Source organism: Bombina bombina, chromosome 4 (assembly GCF_027579735.1).
Source record: "Bombina bombina isolate aBomBom1 chromosome 4, aBomBom1.pri, whole genome shotgun sequence".
Taxonomy (NCBI): Eukaryota; Metazoa; Chordata; class Amphibia; order Anura; family Bombinatoridae; genus Bombina; species Bombina bombina.
Genome location: NC_069502.1, coordinates 842,802,666 through 842,830,523, shown reverse-complemented (window position 1 = coordinate 842,830,523; position 27,858 = coordinate 842,802,666). Strand labels below are relative to the sequence as shown.

Genomic DNA, 27,858 nt, shown 5'->3' with positions numbered 1-27,858 from the left:
CGAAAATTATTTTGTTTGGTCCTCATTTTAATCGTCTTGTCCTGAGGAAGGGCATGTTTAACTAGCCATGTGGGTTCATATCCCCATAAAAATGAAGCCATGTGTACCCCAATAATAAGTTAAAACAAAACGTTTGCCATCCAAAAACGTTATCTGTCACTCCATGTAAAAACGTTTGCCTATAAACATCAAACATAAGTGTCATATCCCAATATTTAGGTCCCAGTAATACCCTTTCTTATTAGGATTACTGCTTACCCTATCCCTCATGGGGATACTGTCAGTCGTTTCTGAAATAACACAGTCTCTTCAGAAAAATACAAATGACGGAACATACCTCAATGCTTGTAGCATGAAAACCGTTCCTCACACTGAAGTTTCTTAAGCACTCCTCAGCCATACTGTGGGAACTACTCTGGATCTTAGTTACTGCTGCTAAGATCATCAGTTTCCAGGCAGAAGTCTTCATTCATCTGCTGCCTGGGAAAAAATAGCACTCACCGGTACCATTTAAAATAAAAAAAGTCTTGCTTGAAGAAAATAAAAACTAACATTTTATCACCTCTTTCACTTTACCCTTCCTGCTTAGAGCCGGCAAAGAGAATGACTGGGGGGTGGAGTCAATGGAGGAGCTATATAGACAGCTCTGCTGTAGGTGCTCTTTGCCACTTCCTGTAGGGAAGGATAATATCCCACAAGTAAGGATGAAACTGTGGACTCGGTACATCTTGTAAAAGTAAGTATCCCACCCCTCCTCTGCCACCCACCATCCTCTCCCAGCACTCTCTCCAAGCACTTTGAGTTTTTATGTTGTGCTAGATCACGGGTGCGCGTGCACCCGACATCAAGATCTGCTGGCCGGAAGTTCCCCAGCGATGGGCTGCCCACCCGCCTCCCTGGCCCTCTCTGCATCAGTGTGCCAAAAAAGGTATTGTAATGATGCCTCAATATCGAGGCATCACGGCAATACCTTGAAAGCGGTTCGCTTCCAGCCGCTTGAAACCCTTAATGACGTACAGGGTATGTCGCTGGTCTTTAAAGACCAGTTTGTGCATCGTTAAGGGGATAAATCTATTAGAGTTGCTCTTCTTTTTTGTGAGGAGTTAAATCCTTTCACATTTTTGTGTGATCAGTTTGATAGATTCCTTATCTGAGGTATGCATGGTATTGGCCATAAAGTGAAGTATATCTGACAATTTGGATGGAGGTGTATACATAACAAAAAGAGACCATAAAACATAAATGACCATGAGAAGAAATTAAAACTTTACAAACATTTCAAACGTTATAAAAGTACAACACAATATAAACTGCGAATAAAAGTACAACACAATATAGTACAATTTGCATGTACAAACATATTCAAGGACATAGTCACAGCAGTAACGAGGGAGGAGGGGGATATTCGGGGGTTTTGTTGGGAGAGGGGGTAGTGGGCTTATAAACCTAATAGCCTTTGGTTAGCTATCTCCTAGTACAGCCGTGTCTAGTGGTTTATACCATTAGAGTCAAGATGAATTACAACTTTGTAATAACAGTTCTTTAACTTAAACTAACATCAAACTGCATCTTTACTTGCCATATTAACGCAAATAATAATATGCTGTAAATAGACTAGTCTTTACGGACCTGCTCATTGATCATTGTCTGATTACCGTCCATCATGAGATGGGCTAGATGGGTTTGAGGAGGATGAAAGTGTGTTACAAGTGGGAGATCTTTAAGTGTCCTTCTTGGCAGCACTAGATGATGGTAGCGTTATTCCTGTCTTTTTTAGAGGAATAGATTCCCAGCTCCGTTTTGATTTTTCTTGGGAGGATCTGACCCCGAAGGAGTTTGTGGAAGGGGTCAAAGGTTGATTTGGTGCTTACAGGCCTGGTGATTCGCAGAATGTGGTGATATAAATAATGTATATGTGATCTAAGCTGTTTTCTATGTATGGATCGGGCTAATAAATTTCCAGGTTTGTTTCCTCCCTCATAATATTGTTGCTTTATTGTCAACATTTTACGTTGATAGGCCTCCGGTTGGTGCTGTTTAAGGTCTGCTCTAGTTTGTGCTAAAGTCTTTACAATGTTTGCATCTAATGGGTTTTGTTTATGTTTGTCTTCTAAGGTTGTTATTGTGTTTAGGAGGGACGCGTGTTTTGCTCTGTATTGCTTGCGTAGTCTCGCTGTATGTTTGAGGAATTCTCCGTGCCTAACACGTTTGTGGGCTTCCCACTTATTTGTCAGGGATGTATGAGCTGGTTCATTATGTGTGAAGTAGTCAGTTAGTTATTTTTGCAATTCTGTCTTGATAAGGAGCCTGTCAAGGAGTGTGTCGTCTAGTCTCCAAATGTATGTTGTAGGAGGAATGTCAGGCCACTGTACCGCACAAGTGACAGGAGCATGATCCGACCATGCTATGGAGCCAATGTTGCATGTGCTGATCATGTCCAAAACCCCATGTGTCAGTAAAGACGTAGTCAATTAGGGAGTACTTATTACATGGAGGTGAGTTGCTGTGTGAATTTTTCTATGCTTAATAAGATCTGATTTCTGAATAAAACATTTCCCACAGTCAGAACAAGAAAATGCTTTTAATCCTGTGTGAATTTTTTTATGTCTAATAAGAGATGATTTCCGAGCAAAACGTTTCCCACAGTCAGAACATGAAAATGCTTTTTCTCCTGTATGAATTTTGTGATGGCTAAAAAGATGTGATGACTGAGTAAAACATTTCCCACAGTCACGACATGAAAATGCTTTTTCTCCTGTGTGAATTTTGTGGTGCTGAATAAGAGCCGATTTCCAAGCAAAACATTTCCCACAGTCAGGACATGAAAATACTTTTAATCTATTGTGAATTTTCTGGTGAGTAATAAGACCTGCTTTTCGAGTAAAATATTTCCCACAGTCACAACATGAAAATGCTTTTTCTTCTGTGTGAATTTTCTGATGAGTAAAAAGATCGGATTTCAAAGTAAAATATTTCCCACAGTCAGGAAATGAAAATGCTTTATCTCCTGTTTTTGGATTTTGGAGTCCATGACTAGGATTACTGCAGTTTATGAGTTCACCTGTTGATAAGAAATATAAGAGTAAAGTTATTTATAAATTGCATAATTATTTTCTTTTGAGAACATTTTAACTGTGTGACTGCTATAAGGGTACAAAACAGGCTATGACCCCTAGACCCTTTCCCAGCCTCCATGCTAAGGCTTAAGGGCAGTTTACTGGACACTATGGACTATTTTTAAGGATGCCTTTGCATTCCATATTTGTTAATCCTTACAATAAAAAAGGAAATTTATGCTTACCTGATAAATTGATTTCTTCTACGATACGACGAGTCCACGGATTAATCCTTACTTGTGGGATATTATCCTCCTGCTAACAGGAAGTGGCAAAGAGCACCACAGCAGAGCTGTATATATAGCTCCTCCCTTCCCTCCACCCCCAGTCATTCGACCAAAGGTTTTAGGAAGAGAAAGGAGAAGCTAAAAGGTGCCGAGGTGACTGAAGTTGTAAAAATAAAATATAATCTGTCTTAAAATGACAGGGAGGGCCGTGGACTCGTCGTATCGTATAAGAAATCAATTAATCAGGTAAGCATAAATTTCCTTTTCTTCTACAAGATACAACGAGTCCACAGATTCATCCTTACTTGTGGGATACAATACCAAAGCTACAGGAACCGGATGAACGGGAGGGACAAGACAGAGACCTAAACTGAAGGCACCACTGCTTGAACAACCTTTCTCCCAAAAACAGCCTCAGAAGAAGCAAAAGTATCAAATTTGTAAAATTTGGAAAAAGTATGAAGGGACAACCAAGTTGCAGCCTTACAAATCTGTTCAACAGAAGCATAGTTTTTAAAAGCCCATGAGGAAGCCACAGCTCTAGTAGAATGAGCCGTAATTCTGTCAGGAGGCTGCTGTCCAGCAGTCTCATATGTCAGGCGGATGATACTCCTCAGCCAAAAAGAAAGAGAGGTAGCCGTAGCTTTCAGACCCCTACGCTTTCCAGAATAAACAATGAATAATGAAGATGATTGGCGGAAATCCTTAGTCGCCTATAAGTAAAACTTCAAGGCACGGACCACGTCCAAGTTATGCAACAGACGTTCCTTCTTAGAAGAAGGATTAGGACACAAGGAAGGAACAACAATTTCCTAATTAATATTCTTATTTGAAACAACCTTAGGAAGAAATCCAGGTTTAGTACGCAAAACCACCTTATCAGAATGAAATATAAGATAAGGCGAATCACAATGTAGCGCTGAAAGCTCAGAAACTCTTCGAGCAGAAGAGATAGCAACCAAAAACAAAACTTTCCAAGATAACAACTTAATATCTATGGAATGCATGGGTTCAAACGGAACCCCTTGAAGAACATTAAGAACTAAATTCAGACTCCAAGGTGGAGCAATTGGTCTAAACACAGGCTTGATTCTGGTCAGAGCCTGACAAAAGGACTGAACGTCTGAAACATCTGCCAAACGTTTGCTTTGTCAATTTTACTGCACAGAGATCTGTCCCTTTAAGGAACTTGCTGGTAATCCTTTCTCCAATTCTTCTTGGAGAAAAGATAAAATCCTGGGAATCCTAACTCAACTCCATGAGTAGCCCTTGGATTCACACCAAAAAAGATATTTATACCATACCTTATGATAGATCTTTCTAGTGACAGGCTTACTTGCCTGTATCAAGGTATCAATGACCAAGTCAGAGAACCCATGCTTAGATAAAATCAAGCGTTCAATCTCCACGCAGTCAGTTGCAGAGAAACTAGATTTGGATGTTGGAAAGGTCCTTGGATGAGGTCCTGTCTGAAAGGAAGTTTCCACGGTGGCAGAGAGGACATGTCCACTAGATCTGCATACCAAGTCCTGCGTGGCCACGCAGGCGCTATCAGAATTACTGAAGCTCTCTCCTGTTCGATCCGAGCAATCACGCGAGGCAGGAGAGGAAACGGTGGAAACACATAAGCTAGGCTGAACAACCAAGGCACTGCCAGGGCATCTATCAGTTCGGCCTGAGGATCTCTCAACCTGGATCCGTAATGTGGAAGCTTGGCATTTTGTCGAGATGCCATCAGATCCAATTCCGGTCTGCCCCATTAACGAATCAATGATGCAACCACCACCGGATGGAGTTCCCACTCCCCCGGATGAAAAGTCTGACGACTTAGAAAATCCGCTTCCCAGTTCTCTACTCCTGGGATGTAGATTGCCGATACATGGCAAGAGTGGGCCTCCACCCATCGGATTATCTTTGATACTTCTATCATCGCTAAAGAACTCCTTGTTCCCCCCTGATGATTGATATACACCACAGTCGTGATATTGTCCGACTGGAATCTTATGAATTTGGATGAGGCCAACTGAGGCCACGCCTGAAGCGCATTGAATATTGCTCTCAGTTCCAGAATATTGATTGGAAGTAGAGACTCCACCTGAGTACAAACACCCTGAGCCTTCAGGGAATTCCAGACTGCACCCCAACCCCGAAGGCTGGCGTCCGTTGTCACTATAACCCAAGAGGGTCTGCGGAAACACGTCCCTTGGGACAGATGAACCAGCGACAACCACCAAAGAAGAGAGTCTCTGGTCTCTTGATCCAGATTTATCTAAGGAGATAAATTTGCATAGTCCCCATTCCACTGTCTGAGCATGCACAGCTGCAGTGGCCTGAGATGAAAGCGAGCAAACAGAATGATGTCCATTGCCGCTACCATTAATCCAATGACCTCCATACACTGAGCCACTGATGGACAAAGAATGGACTGAAGTGCTCGGCAAGTATCTAAAAGCTTTGATTTCCTGACCTCCGTCAGAAATATCTTCATATCTACAGAGTCTATCAGAGTTCCCAAGAAGGGAACCCTTGTCCGTGGAACTAGTGAACTCTTTTCTATGTTCACTTTCCAACCATGAGTTCTCAGGAAAGACAACACTGTGTCCATGTGAGATTTTGTCAGATGATAGGTTGACCCCTGAATCAGGATATCGTCCAGATAAGGCACCACTGCTATGCCCTGCGGTCTGAGAACCGCTAGAAGGGACCCTAGAACCTTTGTGAAGATTCTGGGTGCTGTGGCCAACCCGGAGGGAAGAGCCACGAACTGATAATGTTTGTCCAGAAAGGCAAACCTTAGGAACTGATGATGATCCTTGTGAATAGAAATATGAAGGTATGCATCCTTCAAGTCCACGGTAGTCATGTATTGACCCTCCTGGATCATTGGTAAGATTGTTCGTATAGTCTCCATCTTGAATGATGGAACTCTGAGAAACTTGTTCCGACACTTGAGATCTAAAATAGGTCTGAAAGTTCCCTCTTTTTTGGGAACCACAAAAAGGTTTGAGTAAAACCCTTGTCCCTGTTCCAGTATTGGAATGGGACAAATTACTCCCATAGTAGAAAGGTATTTTACACAGCGTAAGAATGCCTCTCTTTTTATATGGTCTACAGATAATCTTGAAAGATGAAATCTCCCTCTTGGGAGAAAATCCTTGAATTCCAGTTGATACCCGTGGGACACGATTTCCAGTGCCCAGGGGTCCTGAACGTCTCTTGCCCAAGCCTGAGCAAAGAAAGAAAGGCCGCCCCTTCATACGGTCTTTGGAGCTACAGCGGGCTTCTTGGGTTGTTAACTTTTATTCCAAGCCTGGTTGCTTTGGATTGAGCAAAATTCCCTTCCTGCTTTGTGGAGGAAGAGGAAGCAGAGGGTCCTCCTTTAAAGTTTCGAAAGGAACGAAAATTATTCTGTTTACCCCTCTTACTAGACTTATCCTGAGGCAGGGCATGACCTTTACCTCCAGTAATGTCAGAAATGATCTCCTTCAAATCAGGGCCGAATAGATTCTTACCCTTGAAGGGAATAGTTAAAAGCTTAGATTTTGACGACACATCAGCAGACCAGGATTTGAGCCATAACGCTCGACGCGCTAAAATGGCAAAACCTGCATTTTTCGCCGCTAATTTAGCCATTTGAAAAGCAGCATCAGTAATAAAAGAATTAGCTAGCTTGAGAGCCTTAATTCTATCCAAAATGTCATCTAATGGAGTCTCAACCTTCAGAGACTCTTCTAGAGCATCAAACCAATAAGTTGCTGCAGTAGAAACTGGAACAATGCAAGCTATTGGTTGTAAAAGGAAACCCTGATGAATAAACAATTTCTTTAGAAGACCTTCAAACTTTTTATCCATAGGGTCTTTAAAAGCACAACTGTCCTCAATAGGTATAGTTGTACGCTTAAATACTCTCTCTGTGCAAAGAAAATCACAAAGACAAGGGCGCCTCCTCGTGTGATACAGTTTGGACAAATGTAAAAAAAGGTGAATACAGATTTTATACTCACAAGTAAAGCAGCACTCTGTTGTGCTTATAGAGGCAGACTGGGGAGTCCCAGTTCACTGACCAAGGCAGTGCAACAAATCACTCCAGGGTAGATTTCAATCAAGCTCAGGCTCTCAGCGAAGAGTTAAAATACCATAGTTTAATGGTGCAGTAAAATACAATATAAAATGTCACAAATGTGACTGTAACAATGGATAAACAAGCAACTAGTTTCTCAGATCTCTGTCTGTTTCCTCAGGCTTCTATCCAAAGACTGAGAGCTCTGGCTTATAAATGCTAAATGACCACTCTAAGAGTGAAACATAACCACACCTATTCAGGTGTGGAAGTGAACCTGCCTCATCAGGTGTGTGAGTGCACACCTGTTTCAATCAGACCATAGTTAGAATACAATGATTAAAACCATTTCCAAATAATTCACATTATACTAAAAAACAAACAAGTACTGTACAAATTGGTTAATAAAGGATGTAAAAAACAACAACCATAGCCAAACATTATCTTATGGTGGATATCATGTCAGCATCATATGTTATAGGATATTATTATGGTATTCTAAAATAGTAACATTAAAAAATTGTTCCCCACCCTTTTAAAAAAAAAAAAAAAATATATATACACACACATACATATATAAAAGGTACATGATATTCTAATTCTTGGTGTTCATACCAAATGTCTTAGTATGTTGTCAGTTAGTCTAAATAAGTTAAAGTTTTATTAAAGCACCTATTGATGTTAACAGCCTTTGGTCAAATATGTATAAGCAAGATTTTCTATAGGAGTGAGCCCTTTATATTATGCAGGCCTTATTGAAACTATATATATATATATATATATATATATATATATATATATCCATATCTACATATATATATCCATACACATATACATATACATACATAAGTCTAATGTGCCTGGTGTTCCCAGGCAGTCTCCCATCCAGGTACTGACCAGGCCTGGCCCTGCTTAGCTTCCAAGATCAGACGGGATCAGGTACATTCAGGGAAGTGTGGTAATATCTTAATCTAAGCGATATGAAATGTATGTATTAAGCAATAGATAAGTATACTTAGTGAATATCTATTAACCTACTCTAATGTGTAAAAACGGGGTTGTAATACATTATGTTCAATATACAAAAATAAGATGGTATAGAAATACAGTAGTAACAATATTGTTTAATGTGTTGGAGATAATGTTGAGGTGTATATTGTGAGTGCAGACTTAACTAAAATGATACAATAAAAATAAAAATGTTCAGTGAACAGTGTATATGTTTTCTAATGTGCAGCATATATATTCAGAAATCCATAATAGTATGGGTGTATTACATGTATTAAACCGGTATATCCTATGTTGGTATAACAAACCCATATCTTGAAGTGGTATATATAGATATACACACACATACATGAACACACATATACGTATATACATACACACACACACACATATATATATATATATATATATATATACACATATATATATATATATATATATATATATACATACACACATACATACACACACATAAATATACATATACACACATACACACATACACATTGCATGTGCCCTAAATGATTGTGTTATATACCAATCATGACTATAATGTGATCAACCTTATGTGGTGTATGATACATATATGTGTGCTGTGATATATAAAAGTGAAGAAGAATAAATGTATGACTATAAAGTCAATATGTGTAGTATATAATATAAATTTGTACTGTGATATACAAAGAGGAGAAAAAATAAATGTATGACTATAAAGTCAATATGTGTAGTATATAATATAAATTTGTACTGTGATATACAAAGAGGAGAAAAATAGCTATAAAGTCAATATATACACCTCTGATAATACCTGTATAATATTAAATAACTATAGTGTTGCATGGAAAAAAATGATGACCCGATAATCCACAGCAAGATGTACAAAAATATTATATTCAAAAAGCAGACATATCTATGTTCTCATTCAATCCTGTGGGAAAGAGAGTACCAAATATATAGATCCAGTAGGTTTCCCTTTGACATAACTTTTTGAACCTATTAGTTGTACTTTTTGAACCTTGCTTGTATTGTATTCTCTCTAGAGGGGTTATGCAAAATTGACATTTATTACCACAATGATGTTGAACATGATGTCTTGATACACTATGTTTGAGTGAACCTTTCTCTATGTTTCTAAAGTGTTCTCCCCATCTGCTTCTGACTTTCCTTATGGTTATACCTAGGTATTGCATCCCACATTTACAGGTTAATAGGTATATGACATAGTTAGAGCTACAATCTAATCTATCCTTAAGTTCATATGTACATCCTGTGATAGAAGTGACACTAGTTGCCCCATGCGTGACATATTTACAAATGTTGCATCTTTTAATTCTACATTTAAAAGCTCCTTTTTGTTGGTGTCTATTGTTGGACAGACCTCCTATTCCTGATGTTCTTTTGGACATTATGATTTTGCTGGGGGCTATTTTCTGTTTAATGGTTGGGGCTCTCCGAAATGTAATGTTAAGGGAATCATCCAAAATCCCTTTTAAAATCGGATCTTTTTTAAGAAGGTACCAGTGTTTCTTAATTATTTTTGTAATGGCTTTATAGTTGGAGTTATAGTTGGTAATAAATGTAGTCTGCTTTTTGTTACTATTACATCTATTTAACCCATTATTAGGTAGCGGATTAAGAATTTCATTTCTATTTAGTTCTCTTGCCCTTCGGTAGCCTTCTTCTAAGAGCATTGGAGGGTACCCTTTTTCAAGAAATCTATTTTTTAAGATAAGGGATTGCTCATCATATGTCTCTAATAATGTGCAATTATGCCTAATCCGTCTAAACTGACTAAATGGAATATTTTCTTTCCAACTCTTTAGATGGTTCTAAATAAAATAACCCACAATAAAATAACCTAAGCTAACCATTGCCCTGAAAAGGGCATTTGTATGGGCATTGCCCTTAAAATGGCATTTAGCTCTTTTGCCATGCCCTGAAAAGGGCAATCAGCACTTTTATGAAAAGCCCAAACCCTAAGCTAGAATAAAAACACACCCAAAAAACCTAACACTAACCCCCGACGATCCACTTACAGTTATTGAAGTCCAGCTTGAAGGATCCATCCAGCCGGCGAAGTCCTCATCCAGGCGGCAATAAGTCTTCATCCAGGCGGCATCTTCTATCTTCATCCATCCGGCGCAGAGCGGGTCCATCCTGAAGACATCTGTTGTGGAGCATCCTCTTCATACGGTCGCCGCCGTACACTGGAACTTCAATGCAAGTGACATAATAAAAGATGACGTCCCTTGCATTCCTATTGGCTGAAAGATTTCTATCAGCCAATAGGAATTAAAGCTGCTAAAATCCTATTGGCTGTTCCGTGCCGGATGGATGAAGATAGAAGATGCCGCCTGGATGAAGACTTCTTGCAGCTTAGATGAGGACTTTGCCGGATGGATGGATCCTTCAAGCGGGACTTCAATAACTAAGTGGATCGTCGGGGGTTAGTATTAGGTTTTTAAAGGGTTTTTATTTTAGCTTAGGGTTTGGGCTTTTCATAAAAGTGCTGATTGCCCTTTTCAGGGCATGGGAAAAAGAGCTAAATGCCCTTTTAGCTTAGGTTATTTTAAATAGTTATTTTATTTGGGGAGTGGTGGGTTTTACTGTTGGGGGGTTGTTTGTATTTTTTTTTACAGGTTAAAGAGCTGATATCTTTGGGGCAATGCCCATCAAAATGCCCTTTTAAGGGCTATTGGCAGTTTAGTGTAGGCTAGGGTTTTTTTTTATTTGGGGGTGGGGGGGGATTTTGATAGGGCTATTAGATTAGGTGTAATTAGTTTAAATATTTCCTAATTTATTTTTGATCATTTTATTTTTGATCATTTTGTTTGTTATTTTTTGTAATTTATTAATTTTAGTAATTTTAGAGTTTTTTTGTTGTTGTAATGTTAGGTTTTAGTGTAAGGCAAGTTTTATTTCACAGGTAAGTTTGTATTTATTTTAAACTAGATAGTTAATACATGGTTAATAACTATTTACTAACTAGTATACCTAGTTAAAATAAATACAAACTTACCTGTGAAAAAAATTAAAACCTAAGCTAGCTACAATATAACTATTAGTTATATTGTAGCTAGCTTAGGTTTTATTTTACAGGTAAGAATTTATTTTAAAGTAGTCATTATTTAGCTGAATTTAAATTATTAAGTTAGGGGGTGTTAGGCTTAGGGCTACGTTAGGGTTAGGTTTAGGGGTTAATATATTTATTTAGTGGTAGTGATGTGGGAGGCCAGAGGTTTAGGGGTTAATAACTTTAGTATAGTGGCGACGACATCGGGAGTGGCAGATTAGGGGTTAATAAATGTTTGTAGGTGGCGGTGATGTTAGGGGCGGCAGATTAGGGGTTAATAACATGTATGTAGGTGGCGGCGATGTTAGGGGCAGCAGATTAGGGGTGTTTAGACATCAATGGGGCTGCATTATGGAGCGTTTCATTCCGAGATCGCAGGTATTAGGCTTCTTTCTTGCCAGCTCTCCCCATTGATGTCTATGGGGAAAGCGTGCACGAGCATGTAACAGCAGCGCTTGATTTTGGTGCGTTATGGAGCTCAACACCACCATAACGCCCGTACAAGCCTGCTTTTTAAAAACAAGTAATACCAGCACTATAGGGGGTGAAATAACTGAGCTTTTGTTGCGGTCGTTAAAATCCCTATAGCGCTCAAAACTCGTAATCTAGATAACCGTTTGCCTGGCAGGGGGATTATTAGCATCAGGAACTGGAAGGAGGCATGGGAAGCTTCCCTGCGACATCCAGTGTCTAACTTCCACCAACACTCTCACTAAGAGAATTACATGGCTATTAAACTCACCCCATTCCTTTCTTGCAGGAAACAATCCATTAAGGGACAAAAAAATTAGTCTTCAGCAGAGCACCAATCACTTCAATCCTCATAGTAGACGAAGCAAATAATTACTGGGAGGGTAGGGGAAGTGGGAGGGATATTTAATGCTTAGATTGGGTTGTCTTTGCCTCCTCCTGGTGGCCTGGGAATGTATTTCCCATAGGTCATTAATGTTTTTGTGGACCATCATTGCTATTAGAAGGAAATACAAAAAACAAACATTCTCATATGTACAGAACATTGGAATGTGAAATATTTACAGTAAATACATAGTTAACAAATGAATATTACATAAATATGTTTTATGTGTTTTCATCTACTTAAAGGGACATAATACTTCATATGCTAAATCACTTTAAAGTGATGCAGCATAACTATAAAAAAGCTGACATGAAAATAATCTCCTGAACATCTCTATGTAAAAAAAGGAAGATATTTTAACTCAAAATTTCTTCAGTTCACCAGCATAAGTGCTGTGTAACAGTAACAGTAATACTTCAATCAGCATCAGCAGTGCTGAGGTAATGCCTTGCCTTTGCTGTGATCTCATGATAATTCACTGAAATCTCATGAGATTTCATAGAACTTACTTAAACTGAATAGGACAATAACATGACTGTGCCTGCACATGACAGATGCACACTCCCTAGCTTGTCCTGGGACAAGAATCCTGACTGGCTGCTTAAAGTCTCTTCACAGTTTTATAGAAATTTGAGGTAAAATATGTTCAGGTTATATTTTCTAGTCAACTTTTCACAGCTATGCTGCATCAATTTCAAGTGCTTCAACATTTGGGTATTATGTCCCTTTAATGACAAAAGGCTCTAATGCACATATACAGGTAGCCCTCAGTTTACGCCGAGGTTAGGTTCCAGAAGGAATGGTTGTAAATCGAAACCGTTGTAAATTGAAACCCAGTTTATAAAGTAAGTCAATGGGAAGTGAGGGAGTTGGATTCCAGGCCCCTCTCAAAATTGTCATAATTAACACCTAATACATTATTTTTAAAGCTTTGAAATGAAGACTTTAAATGCTAAACAGCATTATAAACCTAATTAAATATTCACACAACAGACTATCATCAAACTAAGTTTAATGAACAAAAACATTTTTTTTACTTGCATTTTTCTGCAAACAGTTCTCTGCAATGTTAGCATGTTAGATAATATTGGGTCTGCACCTTTCTATGCATTTCAATCTGGAGTGATTAATAGGCAGTTAGGCACCCTCACCTCAAGCAGCTGGACAGGAAGATAATAGGGAAGTGGCTGCTAGATCTTGTTCCTTTGAAAGCTGCTCGATAGCTAATGTCTGCTAAACTTACATAACTTTGCTGCAACACAAGCGGACAGCTCCACCTACTGGCTATTTTAATTAGTGCACTGCTTTTCAATAGCAGTCACATGACTGAAAAAAAAAGGTTGTTATTCTGAAACAGCGCAAATTGAACGGCGTAAACCGAGATATATATAAAAAAACACACACACACACATATATATATAAATAAATACACATACATATGTACACAATGTCTATATACAAAAATATACATCATTAGACATGTATATGCATGTATCTCAATGTTAAAGCCCTTTGGCGGCTTTTTTTTTTTATCTCTAACTCCCGAGATCTCATATCTTTGAGCCCTTATAACTTTTGTGTGCAATATATATATATATTTTTTGGGAATAACATTTTTTATTGAGGTTGATAGACAATGTGACCACAAATAACCAGTTTACATGTAGAAACAAAAAAGTTAGGTAATTATTTCAGTTATCAAAAGGTGACAACAACATATTTATAAATTAATGTTCTATGTTGTCTAAACAAAAATGAGTAATAGATAACTCAAGATAAGTAAACTGTATGTAGGTATTTGATACCTCTTTTTCTGCAAACCATATACCAAGGATAAAGGATCATAGTATGGTGTATGTATTTATATAGCCTATGAGAGGGTCATATGTCATACAGAGGGCTCTATGAGTTAGATTAGCTAGTTATCTATGAAAGGAAAAGAGGCACAGAGTAGATGGTGAGATGAGATAGAGAGCACACCTTCACGCATGAGTAGGTAGCAATATGGTTTGAGTAATAATTGGGAAGAGCAGCGGTCAAGAGCCGCTTTAAGTAATTATGGGAGGGGGAAAGGAGGGGCGGCATGTCCGGAGAGTTAATAGTATAAGAGCATTATTATTATGCAGCTTAACAGAAGAGGGGTTACACTTGGCCTCATAAGAGGGAAAATATGTGGGCTAATAGATATTTAGTAGACTCACCGCATTTAAATCTAGGGTAATAGGTAAAGATCCCGTAATTATTTATTGTGTGAGATGTATAACAAGGATATGCGTTCAGGTTATTGTAGAAGAGGAGACCTGTATACAAATTGAGGTGCCCTATGGTGGAATATGGGTTTTATGTAAGACTGGGGAGTAAGCTAACTTGCAATCTGAGCTATTGGGTGGGGGAAGGTGCTGTTCGCTGTACAGTGTTAGCTATGTCTAGCTGGATGAAGAAGGATAGTTTGTAAACTACTTAGGTACTATGTTATTAAGAGGGGGGATAGAGCTAGTCTCTTGTCGTTGGAGCTGTAATATGATGTCTGTAAAATCCAGGGGAAAATATTATTAGGGTGGATTATGCCTATGTGTAATAAGATGTATGAGGAACCTAGGTAATATACTAAGTTCACAGCTAAATCATGTCTACAGCTACACTCCTGACAACTGTAGCATAGCATTTGACACCAGCAAGGTACTTTTCTAACTAATCAAAGAACAGCAACAGTATGAAAATCCGTAAGGTGCGACTAAACCCCTAATAACTATAGCATAGTAGTTTACATCAGAAAGGTGCTCTTCCAACCAGTATAAGAACGGCAACAGTATGACAATCAGCAAGATAGGGCTAAATCCCTAAAAACTTTATTGTAACATTTGCCACCAGCAAGGTACTCTTCCGCCTAATATGAAAAAAGCAACAGTAGAAGAATCAGTAAGGTACTACTAAACCCCTAATAACTTTAGCGTAGCGATTAACACCAGTAAGGTGTTCTTCCAACTGATATAAAAACAGTAACAGTATGAAAATCAATAAGGTAAGGCTAAACCCCTAAGAGCTTAAGCCTAACATTTACCACCAGCAAGGTACTCTTCTAATTGATATACAAACAGGAACAGTGTGAACATGGGGGGAACTTATTAGGGCACTGTCATTGTCCCACACACAACCTTCTTCAATATTGGATCTTCAGTATAAGTGTCTTAAAAAAAGAGAGTATTAAATAGAAAGTTTAGCTGTAGGTCCCAATGGATGGTCTCAGAGAGAGAGTGTCTAAACAGCCCGCTGAAATATGTGCTTGGCTGAAAGATCCCTCTGAATATAACACCTAGTGCTGCTAGCCGACTCCTCTTCTGGAGCAGATGGGAGGCTTGTATTGATAGGAATCGGCTTCTTGAGGAGACACAGTGAACTGGGAGACCCTAAGCCCCTTGAGCCGTGGATAGACTGCGCAAGCAGCAGATGAGAGCCAAATTTCAGTGTCTGATACTTGTGTTGGTCTCCGGAGCGGACTAGGTGGTGTATGTTGTCGGGTAGTTTTGAGAAGGGAAGGCATGCTTTGTTTCCCGCAAAGCCATCTGCTGCCGATACCATCCAGCCAGCCCGAGTGGATTCCATAGGTTATTGAGGGGTCCCGGTAGTGCCATTTGTTGTAGTTACGGGCTGAGGTCTGCTTTTCCATGTCACCGTCGGAAGAGTGCTTTTTAGTGATCGACGATCTGCCCTCCTCCCCTAAGGCCGGCCGCATGCTCCGGGTTGGGAAAAGTAGAGCCAACAGGAGAGTTTTGCAATTGTATCAGGTCATGAGTATGGGCCCTATTCTTAGGCTGTGCATGTCTTTCAGCAGACTCCTTTGTCTCCGCCATGTTTGGAGTAAGTATATCCTCGTGCTCAGAGCGTAACACAGTGTGTAGGCTATGAAATTGACGTGACATCTTTGTTTCAAGGGCTGCCAAGAGGGCCAACACTGCACTGTCATAGTTGTGGTAAGTAGCGTGTCTGGAGATGGTAGTATGATCTCTGCGTGCTTAATTGCGTGGAGGGGTGTTAGAAAGTAGCCTTCAAGCGGTGCATGGAGAGGACTAGCCATCTGGCTCAGAGGCTCCCAAAGATACAATATAGGTGTCGTTCGGTGCAGAAAAATTAACCCAGTAAAATGTGGTATGAATCAACATTGGATGGTGTGAAATAAGTTTATTTAGCCCTTAAGTGTAGAGCTCTCATAGAAGTGGCCATCTTAGATGCTGGTCAGGACACGCCCCCTGCAATATTTTTTTTTAATTGTTTTTATTAGACAGTGTTATTATAAGTGTAACTGTACTTTGTAATGTATTTTTGAAGTGTTTTGTGCAACATTTTATTTTTGCCAAACAGTTCAGTTAACCAGAGCTCTGAAATCATGGTAATGATTCTAGCGTAAATTACGATTGTGCTCACGGGATCGCGTTTGCTTTCAACTTGTATTACGAGCGGTAAGCCTGATGAGTGCAAACATTCGCGATATACTCCTTATCTCTATGGAGCAAACAATTGTGCTCAACTTGTAATCTAGCCCCAAATATTTTCAATATTTGTTGCTCAAATTATCATTTAATCAAGTAATGTTACATTATGCAATTACTTTGTCCAATGGATAGCTTAAAGGGACAGTATACAAACATTTTCATATAATTGCATGTAATAGACACTACTATAAAGAAGAATATGCACAGATACTGATTTAACAATCCAGTATAAAACCTTTTAAAAACTTACTTAGAAGCTCCAAGTTTAGCAATGTTAATGAGGTTAGGCTGGGACACCCAGTAAAAGAGACTTGGAAAACATGAAGAGAAGATATCCCCACCCTCCCTTGCATATGAAAAGGCAGATTAAACAAACAGGAGCCACAGGAATCTGTAGACATCAGTATACATCTACAATTTTTGGGCTTGGTTAGAAGTCTGAAAATCAGAACAATGTTATTAAAAAATAAGCAAAACTACACATTTTTACAAAAACACTCCCAGATGGGCTATAGAAATTGATCATCTACAAAACATTTATGCAAAGAAATGCCCCTTTAATACAAACACCCCTGTGCCTAGTGGGGCATATGATCTGTATCCCTCAGTCACTACACACACGTGAACTCACCAGTACTAATATTGTCACTGATTTCCTGCTTCACAGCTTCCAGCTGACAATTGAGATTCAAAACATATGTTTGTTCAGCATTGAGTGTGTCTTCAGTCTTAACATCACCTGCATAGATCATATAAATGACCATATTTTAGCTTTTTAGCACTACACAAGGAATGTACAATCACCTGTACCTTGTGTCTCTCAGACACATCTAACGTGTACTCCTCTGTGCCCTGAATCCCTCAGACACATCACACACTTACCTGTGCCCTATGTCCCACAAACATATCACACATGTACACTCACATGTGCCGTGCATCCCTCGGGCATATCACACACACGTACACTCACCTGTGCCCTGTGTCCCACAAGCATGTCACACACATACACAAATGTGCCCTGCGTCATTCAGACACATCACACAGGTACACTCACCTGTGCCCTGCGTCCCTCAGACACATCCCACACGTACACTCACAAATCAGCACTTTAAGAATTAAAACTTCACATTTATTAAGGTTCCATTAAAAATGCAAGACAGCCTGGTGTTACCCTGACGCATTTCATGTCCCTCAGGCACTTAATCATAGGGATCAATGCAGAACTAGTATTGCTACAGCCCCTATTTCTGAAATGAGAACAATACAGCACTAGTATTCCAACAGCCCCTATACCTGACATGGTGACAACACAGCACTAATATTCCTACAATCCCTATACCCGATATGGGGACAATACAGCACTAGTATTCCAACAGCCCCTGTACCTTACAGGAAGAGGATTCACAGTAGGGATGCCTGTAAACGTTTAAGTACTGCCAGCAGGGATTCAGGTTTATGAATTGGTGAGCTACCAGTGGTGGTTAGAGGAGAGGAGATCTGTCTTTGTACAAAGTGTGGGGCAGCAGGAGGAAAGATAAACTACAGCAGTTTCAGGAAATGGGGAAACTTGCTCAGTTGTAAGAGGTTAGAAAACACCGGTCCTTAGATGCTATACACACTGGCTCTATAGTTACTGATAGGAAAACACACTGCAGGTGGAGAGGCTGGAGTAGGAGGTGCAACACAGAGTAGCGAGTATCCCCAGGATCCTCACTGAACAGCGGTCCTGCTGTTTTGTTACTGCCGTGGAAGTAAAACCTCATGCTTTGCTTAAGGATTTATCTATCTAGCAGCATCCAGAACCAGGAGAGGTTTAGGCTAAGCAAATCCTGTTGACAACTGAGAGGACAGGTCAGGAATAATCTGAAGAGAGGAGTTAAGAAATCAGCAAGCAGATTCTCAGAATGTTCTGCAGAACACACAAGTGAAGTCTGTATGCAATTAGCTTGGTAACAATCAAGCAAGGATATTTAGGCTAGGTGGGGTTATATGTGCAATGTGACATCATAGCTGGAAGAGTGGTGTAAAAGGTATATTACAAGTGGCTTTAAAGAGAACATAGCGCTGTGAGATTTATTTTATGCTCCAACAAAGTGCTACCAGAGCGCCTGCAGCTGATCAGATCACAACGATTATACTCTGGCAGATATAAATGACAGCAGCTGTATAGGGTTTTCCTGCTTCTGTGTTTTTATTTAATCAGGACTGATATAATCAAACACTAGAAATGTGACAACAGTCAGTGAGTATCAGGCTATATTGTACTGTGACACTCAGTGTGTGATTGAGGTGACACCCTGACTGGTGATATAATGTACAGCACTTACAGACAATATGCTATAAAAACCTGGCAATACCCCATAAACAGAAGACACGTCACACACGTGCACTTACCTTCATTGTCGATGTCACACATTTCCTGTGTTGGAGCTTCCAGCTGACACGTTACACTCTGATCTTCTGTTTTAACATCTACGTCAAAATTAATGTAATCTGTAAGAACATTTAATGCAGACAATATTTAATGGTTTAGGATTGTATTTCACCCAGAAGCAAATAGTGTTTAACATAGTAATGGGTACTTACTAATGTATTTACACTTAATATTCAGGGGATATATATAAAAATTAAGATGTTACGTTACATATTTAAAAAATATGGTAAATGTTTGAGTATGAAGCATATACACCCAAAACATATTTCAGAACATAAATGTACATATAATAATCTGCTGATTAAATAATGTTCCACTACTTTTACTACTTAAAAGGATAATTATATTGTAAAATACTATGCTATTATATTCCTATATTGGAGACACATTTATTAATGGTCAAAATTACTGAATTCACAATAACGGAAGAATTTTCAGAATATCATTTAATAAACTAGAGGGTGAGGAGAAGGGATAGAGAGGGCATATGTGTGTATCATTTACATAAACCAGAGGGAGTGAAGTGAAAAGAGGGCATATGTATCTACTATTCACATAAAGCAGAGGGGGAGAGAGAAGAGAGGGCATGTGTGTGTACTATTCACATTAAGCAGAGGGTGAGAGAGAAGAGAGGGCATGTGTATGTACTAATAACATAAAGCAGAGGGGGAAAGAGGGCATGTGTGTGTGCTGTTCACATAAAGCAGTGGGTGAGAGAGAAGAGAGGGCATGTGTATGTACTATTCACATAAAACAGAGGGTGAGAGAGAAGACAGGGCATGTGTGTGTGTGGTATTTGCATGAAATAGAAGGTGAGAGAGAAGTGAAGACACGGTATGTTTGTGTACCAAATAGATTGTATATTTGCAAACTGTCTGTACGGAGGCTCATCTATTAAACATTAGTTATTAATAGGGTTAAATCATTTCAGTTTTCTAATTGTGAAGCTTATACCACAGATCACTCACTTAAAGATACATCTGATGGTTGAATATTCTGTACAAGTTCTCTTTGTGATCCTGTGTCTAGATTTCCATCACTGTGACCTATTAGATCTATTAAGGAATAAAATTAGTATTTTGGTAAATGGAATTAAAGGGACAGTAAACACCAGAATTTTTGTTGTTTAAAAAGAAAGATAATGATTTATTACCCATTCCCCAGTTTTGCATAACCAACACTGTTATAGAAATACATGTTTTACCTCTGTGATTACCTTGTATCTTTGCTTCTGCAAACTGCCCCCTTATTTCAGTTCTTTTGACAGACTTACATTTTAGCCAATCAGTGCTCACTCCAGGGTAACTTTACGTGCATGAGCTCACTGTTATCTGTATGAAGCACATGAACTAATGCCCTCTAGTGGTCAAAATGCATTCAGATTAGAGGCAGTCTTCAAGGTCTAAGAAATTAGCATATTAACCTCCTAGGTTTAGCTTTCAACTAAGAATACCAAAAGAACAAAGCAAAATTGGTGATAAAAGTAAATTGGAAAGCTGTTTAAAATTGCATTCCCTATTTAAATCATGAAAGTTTTTTTTGGACTTGACTGTCATTTTAAGTGCAGTTATCTCACACAATCTGATTGTACAGTAATATTACACAGTACCTTATTATTTTATTATTGTAATTGGTCTGTCTTCAGGTCCATCATTTACATAACTATTAGTAAGGGATAAATAATTTCACAATCTGAGTTTTCACTTTGTAAATAAACATTAAGCTTATGCCATAGATCTGTTACCTGCAGCAACGTCTGATGGGGTCTCCACTGGCTGAATATTCTGTACAAGTTCTCTAGGTGCTCCAGTGTCTAGATTTTCATTACTGTGACCTGTTAGTTCTATCAGATAATAAAATTAGTTTATTTTGTTAAATGGATATGAACATTTTTGTGTTGCAACTAAAAAAGGCATCTAAAAATGTATTCAATAAAGAATAAAAACAAAGCATCTGTTACTTTTTGCATTTAAAACATTTACATTTATAAATTGATATATAATTGGTTTAACATTGTCAGAAGATCTGTGAATATATATATATATATATATATATATATATATATATATATATATATACACACATATATAATTTCATAAAATATATATGGTTGTGTACACCAAATAATTTTTAATTTTATTTGCAAAACTCCAAATGTCACTGTTACAGCAGTTATATTTACTCTGCCAATTGATTCTTGGCTGTGTAAACCAGCCCCCCCTCTCATTCATCAAAATAAATGTTGTCATAGTTATCTTAAGAAAGAACAAAAGGTTTAAAGCTTTGTATAAGATAAGACCAGTGAACCACTTCAAGATAAATATTAGCATTTTTGAAACCCTCAGAGGTATATGCCCATATATGGGCTTCCTGCCCAAGATGGGTAAGGAACTCACAGACCCCCTGTGGGGAATAGACGGTCCGTCTGTGGGAATGGTTGAATCTACAAACATGTTCAGAGGATCCAGCTGTCCTCATCTAAATGCTAAATTGCCCCTGCTGTGTTAAATAAACATCTATACTGGCAGAAACACATGTTTGTATTGTAGCTTTAGAATTAATTTTTAAAATACAGCCTATATAATTTTAAATACTGTATAAGAATGTGTATTGAAAACCAAAAAAAAAGTGACTAATAGTAACATATTAGATACATATTTGCTGAGCTTGATAAATACTGCAATGAGATGTATAAATGTTTGATATTTTTAACAACATTATTTCAATTCAGACCTGCATCTGGTGTTTCAGATTTTTAAACGCATTTTTTTTATATATTATAAGTGGAATACGTTAACGTTTGGTCTTAAAATGATCAGAAAAAAATTATCAGAAAAAATGACACTGTGCGGACCATATATGAAACATATGATTCATAAATATAAGATATTATAATATGTTGGATATAACACTTTATAAGGATGTATTATAATTGTTAGCAATATTGATGATGAGACTGTATTTGCTGGTTGTCTGCATCCCCCTAGGAGATTGGAACTGGTATGACAGCCAAATAAATTGACTGTTTAAAACATATGCAAATTCAAATAGCCAATCAAATGTTTCAACTTGAAGGGCCAATCCATGCTCAGCTCCGTAAGGGCCAATTAGGCAAGCTTCCGAAGAGCCTATCATATAATTTCACCAATGATTAGAATGAAAAGGGGTGGGATGATATTTCAAAATATAATCCCAGGCAAGAGAGAAAAAAGGGACTCTGCTGCTGAATTTTTGACTGTCAAAACTGCTGCAGTGCGATCCAGTCTATTATAAAGCAACCTGGGCCTAATTTTTATCCATCTTGCAAAATGTACCTCTTAATTTATGAGGTGAAATTGGATTTATCAGAGGAACCCTGGAAATATTGATTTGCTTATTTGGGTGCTGGTGCAGTGCTGAATACGGAGAGCGTATTGCTCTCCGCATTCAGCGATATCTGTCGGACCTGATCCGCACTGTCGGATCAGGTCTGACAGACATTTGATAAATAGGCCTCAATGTCTTGTATAGTTTTAAGCTTATCTTTTGTATGCCAAGTAATTTATCTTTGCAAATACATATATGTATTTTAGAATTTGTCTTAATTGTAGATAATTAAGAATTTATTTCAGCTCAGATAAATTGACATAGAAGTTGGTTGTTTGCACAAATAATATATATCCACAATTTCTGATGTTTTAAATTAGAATTGTATAGATTTGTGGGCTAAATAGCTTAAGTATATTTGTCTGGAAGTTAGCAAACCATACTTTGCCATCTCATTGTGATGTTTAAATTCAACTCTGATTTGGGAGATTATTGTGAATAAGGTAATTTTTATGATCTTTGTAAAGAACATTATAACAGCATAAACATGTATAGTTTGATTCATATACATTTTAACTAATATAAAGAATTTAGGAATTTACATACATTTTATTGTTTTGTATATGCATTTTTATTGGGGGTTTGTTTTAAAGAATAATTATTAAATATATTGTATTATAACCCAGCCATATACTGACAACATTAATCCCTCTTTACCCTTTAACCCCTTAAGGACCAAGGCCATTTTTCAATTTCTTTCCCTTAAAGACCAGGGCTATTTTTACATTTCTGCGGTGTTTGTGTTTAGCTGTAATTTTCCTCTTACTCATTTACTGTACCCACACATATCATATACCGTTTTTCTCGCCACTAAATGGACTTTCTAAAGATACCATTATTTTCATCATATCTTATAATTTATTATTAAAAAAATTATAAAATATGAGGAAAAAATGGAAAAAACACACTTTTTCTAACTTTGACCCCCAAAATCTGTTACACATCTACAACCACCAAAAAACAACCATGCTAAATAGTTTCTAAATTTTGTCCTGAGTTTAGAAATACCCAATGTTAACACGTTCTTTGCTTTTTTTGCAAGTTATAGGGCAATAAATACAAGTAGCACTTTGCTATTTCAAAGCCACTTTTTTTCAAAATGAGCGCTAGTTACATTGGAACCCTGATATCTGTCAGGAATACCTGAATATCCCTTAACATGTATATATTTTTTTTAGAAGACATTCCAAAGTATTGATCTAGGCCCATTTTGGTATATTTCATGCCACCATTTCACCGCCAATGCGATCAAATAAAAAAAATTGTTCAATTTTTCACAAATTTTTTCACAAACTTTAGGTTTCTCACAGAAATTATTTACAAACAACTTGTGCAATTATGGCATAAATGGTTGTAAATGCTTCTCTGGGATCCCCTTTGTTCAGAAATAGCAGACTTATATGGCTTTGGTGTTGCTTTTTGGTAATTAGAAGGCTGCTAAATGCCACTGCGCACCACACGTGTTTTATGCCGAGCAGTGAAGGGGTTAATTAGGGAGCATGTAGGGAGCTTGTAGAGTTAATTTTAGCTTTAGTGTAGTGTAGTAGACAACCCAAAGTATTGATCTAGACCCATTTTGGTATATTTAATGCCACCATTTCACCGCCAAATGCGATCAAATTTTAAAAAACGTAAATTTTTTCGCAATTTTAGGTTTCTCACTGAAATTATTTACAAACAGCTTGTGCAATTATGGCACAAATGGTTGTTAATGCTTCTCTGGGATCCCCTTTGTTCAGAAATAGCAGACATATATGGTTTTGGCGATGCTTTTTGGTAATTAGAAGGCTGCTAAATGCCGCTGCACATCACACGTGTATTATGTCTAGCAGTGAAGGGGTTAATTAGGGATCTTGTAGGGAACTTGCAGGGTTAATGTTAGCTTTAGTGTAGAGATCAGCCTCCCACCTAACACAGCAGACCCCCTGATCCCTCCCAAACAGCTCTCTTCCCTCCCCCACTCCACAATTGTCCCCGCCATCTTAAGTACTGGCAGAAAGTCTGCCAGTACTAAAATAAAAGGTATCTTTTTTTTTAATTATTTTTTTTTTAGCATATTTACATATGCTGCTGTGTAGAATACCCCTTAGCCCCAAACCTCCCTGATCCCCCCCCAAACAGCTCTCTAACCCTCCCCTTCTACATTATTGGGAGCCATCTTGGGTACTGGCAGCTGTCTGCCAGTACCCAGTTTACAAAAAAATATATATATTTTTATTTTTTTCCCCACTTTTCTGTAGTGTAGCTTCCCCCCTCCAAAGAATAAAACCCCCACCCCCTCCCAGATCACTTCGATTGTTTAAAATAAATTTTTATTCCCCCTCTCTGCCTCTATATTTTAACAAACTGTTCCATAGTGTAATGGTTCCCACCCGCTCCCTCCCCGTGCATGCGCCCGCCCGCCTCCCTGCGTGCACGCGCGCGCGTCCGTGCGCGCCCCCAGCGAGCCCGCCCACGATCCCGCCCACCGCTGCATTACGACATGCACCGATGGCCGCCCACCCGCCTCCCACGTCGGCTCCCACCCACCAACGATTGCGGGCCATCGATGTCCGGTGCAGAGAGGGCCACAGAGTGGCTCTCTCTGCATCGGATGGGGTAAAATGTTATTGCAGTGATGCCTCGATATCGAGGCATCACTGCAATAACCGGAAAGCGGCTGGAAGCGATCAGGATCGCTTCCAGCCGCTTTCAACCCCAACGTCGTACAGGGTACGTCGCTGGTCTTTAAAGACCAGGTTGTGTGCGACGTACCCTGTACGACGCGTGTCGTTAAGGGGTTAAATGTATTTTTATTATTTTTGTTGAGTATAAAATATGTTTAGAATCAGACATCTCGTTAGATAACACATGACAGATTCACTGTAGATTTACTCTGTTAGTCATATCAGTAGTGTAAGTGCATTTCCTGAGTGAGATATTTATTACTACACAGCGTTACCTGAGCTCTCATTTCCTGGGATCTCCATAGTCCTTAGTGCTTGGTGAGTCTCCATCATAACGTCCTTGTAAAGCTCCTTGTGTCCCTCTATATACTCCCACTCCTCCATAGAGAAATACACAGCAACATCATCACACTTTATAGGCACCTGAAACACACATAACATCATTCAGGTCCTGATATTCGAATCTTCTCTGCTCAGGTGAGATATTCTAAACTGATCCTCCAGCACTGCGAGATCCATGGTGACAAGGGGCGTTCTCTGCATTTCTGTATGTGAAGGAGAGGCATACCCAGTGCAATATAGCACTGCATGACATAACAGTTCTGATGCATTTACACATTGTCCTTTGTATTTTATATCACTTTACACTTCAGATTAAATTTTATTACATTTATACTTTGCACTTTCTATTTTGTATTTTATTTTGTGTACTGCAGTATATTTAGAATTGTGATTTTACTAATTCTAATTATAGAGCTGACTTCACAGGGGCAGAACTCACTGAATTTTCTAAGAAAAGGGGAGGAACCTGGAAATTCCAGCTAGATAAGAGATGCTTCTATAGAAGGCATTCTTGCAAAAAAAGACAAAGACTGCCTTTCTCTAGATAGATATATTGACAGAAACCCACTATTGTAAATTGTCAGTTTGTTATAAGAAAGTTATATCAGAAAACAACACTTTGTGTCATAAGGTAAATGCATTCGCAAATATCCTGTAGTAGTTATTTAATAATTAAAATTGTCTCAAAAATGGCCACTCATACTGAAAAACTTTATTGGAGACAAATGTGAAGTCCAGCAGGACTCATACAAACACTCACACACACACTGGTTAAAAATAGCTCAAGCTCTTGCATATAGTTGTAATGATCAAATATGTGACGAGGTGAGCATGAATAGTAAGATTACAGCAATATCTCCAGATCATTTTTCAAAGGATATCCCTCATAAGAGATGATGTTGCTGAGAATATAGGTTGTATGCAAACAAATTAACACAGTAAGTGGCAAATGATTAGATGGTGTATCGTGATGAAAATAGCCAGAATTTCTATTTTTATACCAGTTTTAAATAATGGCATAAATTTAGGTTAGGTATTTAATATCTCATACTTAACCGATGCTATCTAGAATTATAGTAAACCTAGAGTGTCGCCGTTATAATAGTAGTGGGTTAAGTATATATCAATGTATCAAAGGTCCTATAACAGTGCTGTGTTTCTCAATTTGACACTAGCATGACCTGATTATTATAGTGTAACCCAATACTGAGAAAAGATTTAAAAATCCACACAATTGCAAGTAGATGTTATTTAATAAGGGGTGTGTACTTTATACTTATGAACACAAAAGTGAACAAACAGATACAAAGTATATCTTAGTTGCGAGGAATCACTTACTCTTCTAAAAAGTTGTCATTAGTATTGCTGAGTGAGTGAGAAAATGCAATTATATCAAATATAAAGAGGTATTTTAAATTATAATAGTAAGTAAATTGTACTATATATATATATCAATGGTATACCACTTATCTACCGTTTTGTATATCCTGCACTCACTTGAGTAATGAGTGTATAATAAACCCGACACTGAGACCGATTTGCACCCCTAATTTGCCAATTGGCTAACACATATAAGTGAAGATATTTGTGAACTGTGTGCGTTCACATTTCAGAGCAACAAACACTCATGCCAACTGGCTCAGATAAGCCTCTTCTATAGCGGAGGCTGTAATTAATATTACTCTGGCTATTAGAACTCAAACATTCACAACCTCATCTAAAAAAAAGTCTCTACTATATCGGAGACTGTGTTAATGTTATGCTGCACTGGTTCCACACAGGCACAAATTGTAAAAATATTAAAGATATTGCATAGAGCGAGCAACTAAAAGCAGTGAGGTACTATGACCTCGTGAACAGTGCCCCTGACGCGCATTTCACATAACGCTTCTTCCGATATAGTAGAGACTTTTTTTAGATGAGGTTGTGAATGTTTGAGTTCTAATAGCCAGAGTAATATTAATTACAGCCTCCGCTATAGAAGAGGCTTATCTGAGCCAGTTGGTATGAGTGTTTGTTGCTCTGAAATGTGAACGCACACAGTTCACAAATATCTTCACTTATATGTGTTAGCCAATTGGCAAATTAGGGGTGCAAATCAGTCTCAGTGTCGGGTTTATTATACACTCATTACTCAAGTGAGTGCAGGATATACAAAACGGTAGATAAGTGGTATACCATTGATATATATAGTACAATTTACTTACTATTATAATTTAA

At 38.2% G+C, this 27,858-nt stretch overlaps 1 protein-coding gene and 1 pseudogene across 1 annotated transcript in view; both read right to left on the bottom strand.

Annotated features, from left to right (window-relative positions):
* Positions 1–1,243: 1,243 nt before the first annotated feature.
* The window catches only part of LOC128657236 (zinc finger protein 565-like), a 34,139-nt gene continuing 7,524 nt past the window's right edge, over positions 1,244–27,858 (bottom strand). Inside the window, exons 4-9 of the mRNA XM_053711501.1 lie at positions 25,572–25,719; positions 21,009–21,107; positions 20,233–20,319; positions 19,225–19,323; positions 17,462–17,569; positions 1,244–3,061 (exon numbers count right to left, since the gene is read on the bottom strand). Of these exons, the coding sequence (XP_053567476.1) occupies positions 2,472–3,061; positions 17,462–17,569; positions 19,225–19,323; positions 20,233–20,319; positions 21,009–21,107; positions 25,572–25,719 (1,131 nt within the window). The 3' untranslated portion in view covers positions 1,244–2,471. The remainder of the gene's footprint in view (positions 3,062–17,461; positions 17,570–19,224; positions 19,324–20,232; positions 20,320–21,008; positions 21,108–25,571; positions 25,720–27,858) is intronic.
* Positions 8,252–8,370, bottom strand: LOC128658459 (uncharacterized; annotated as a pseudogene).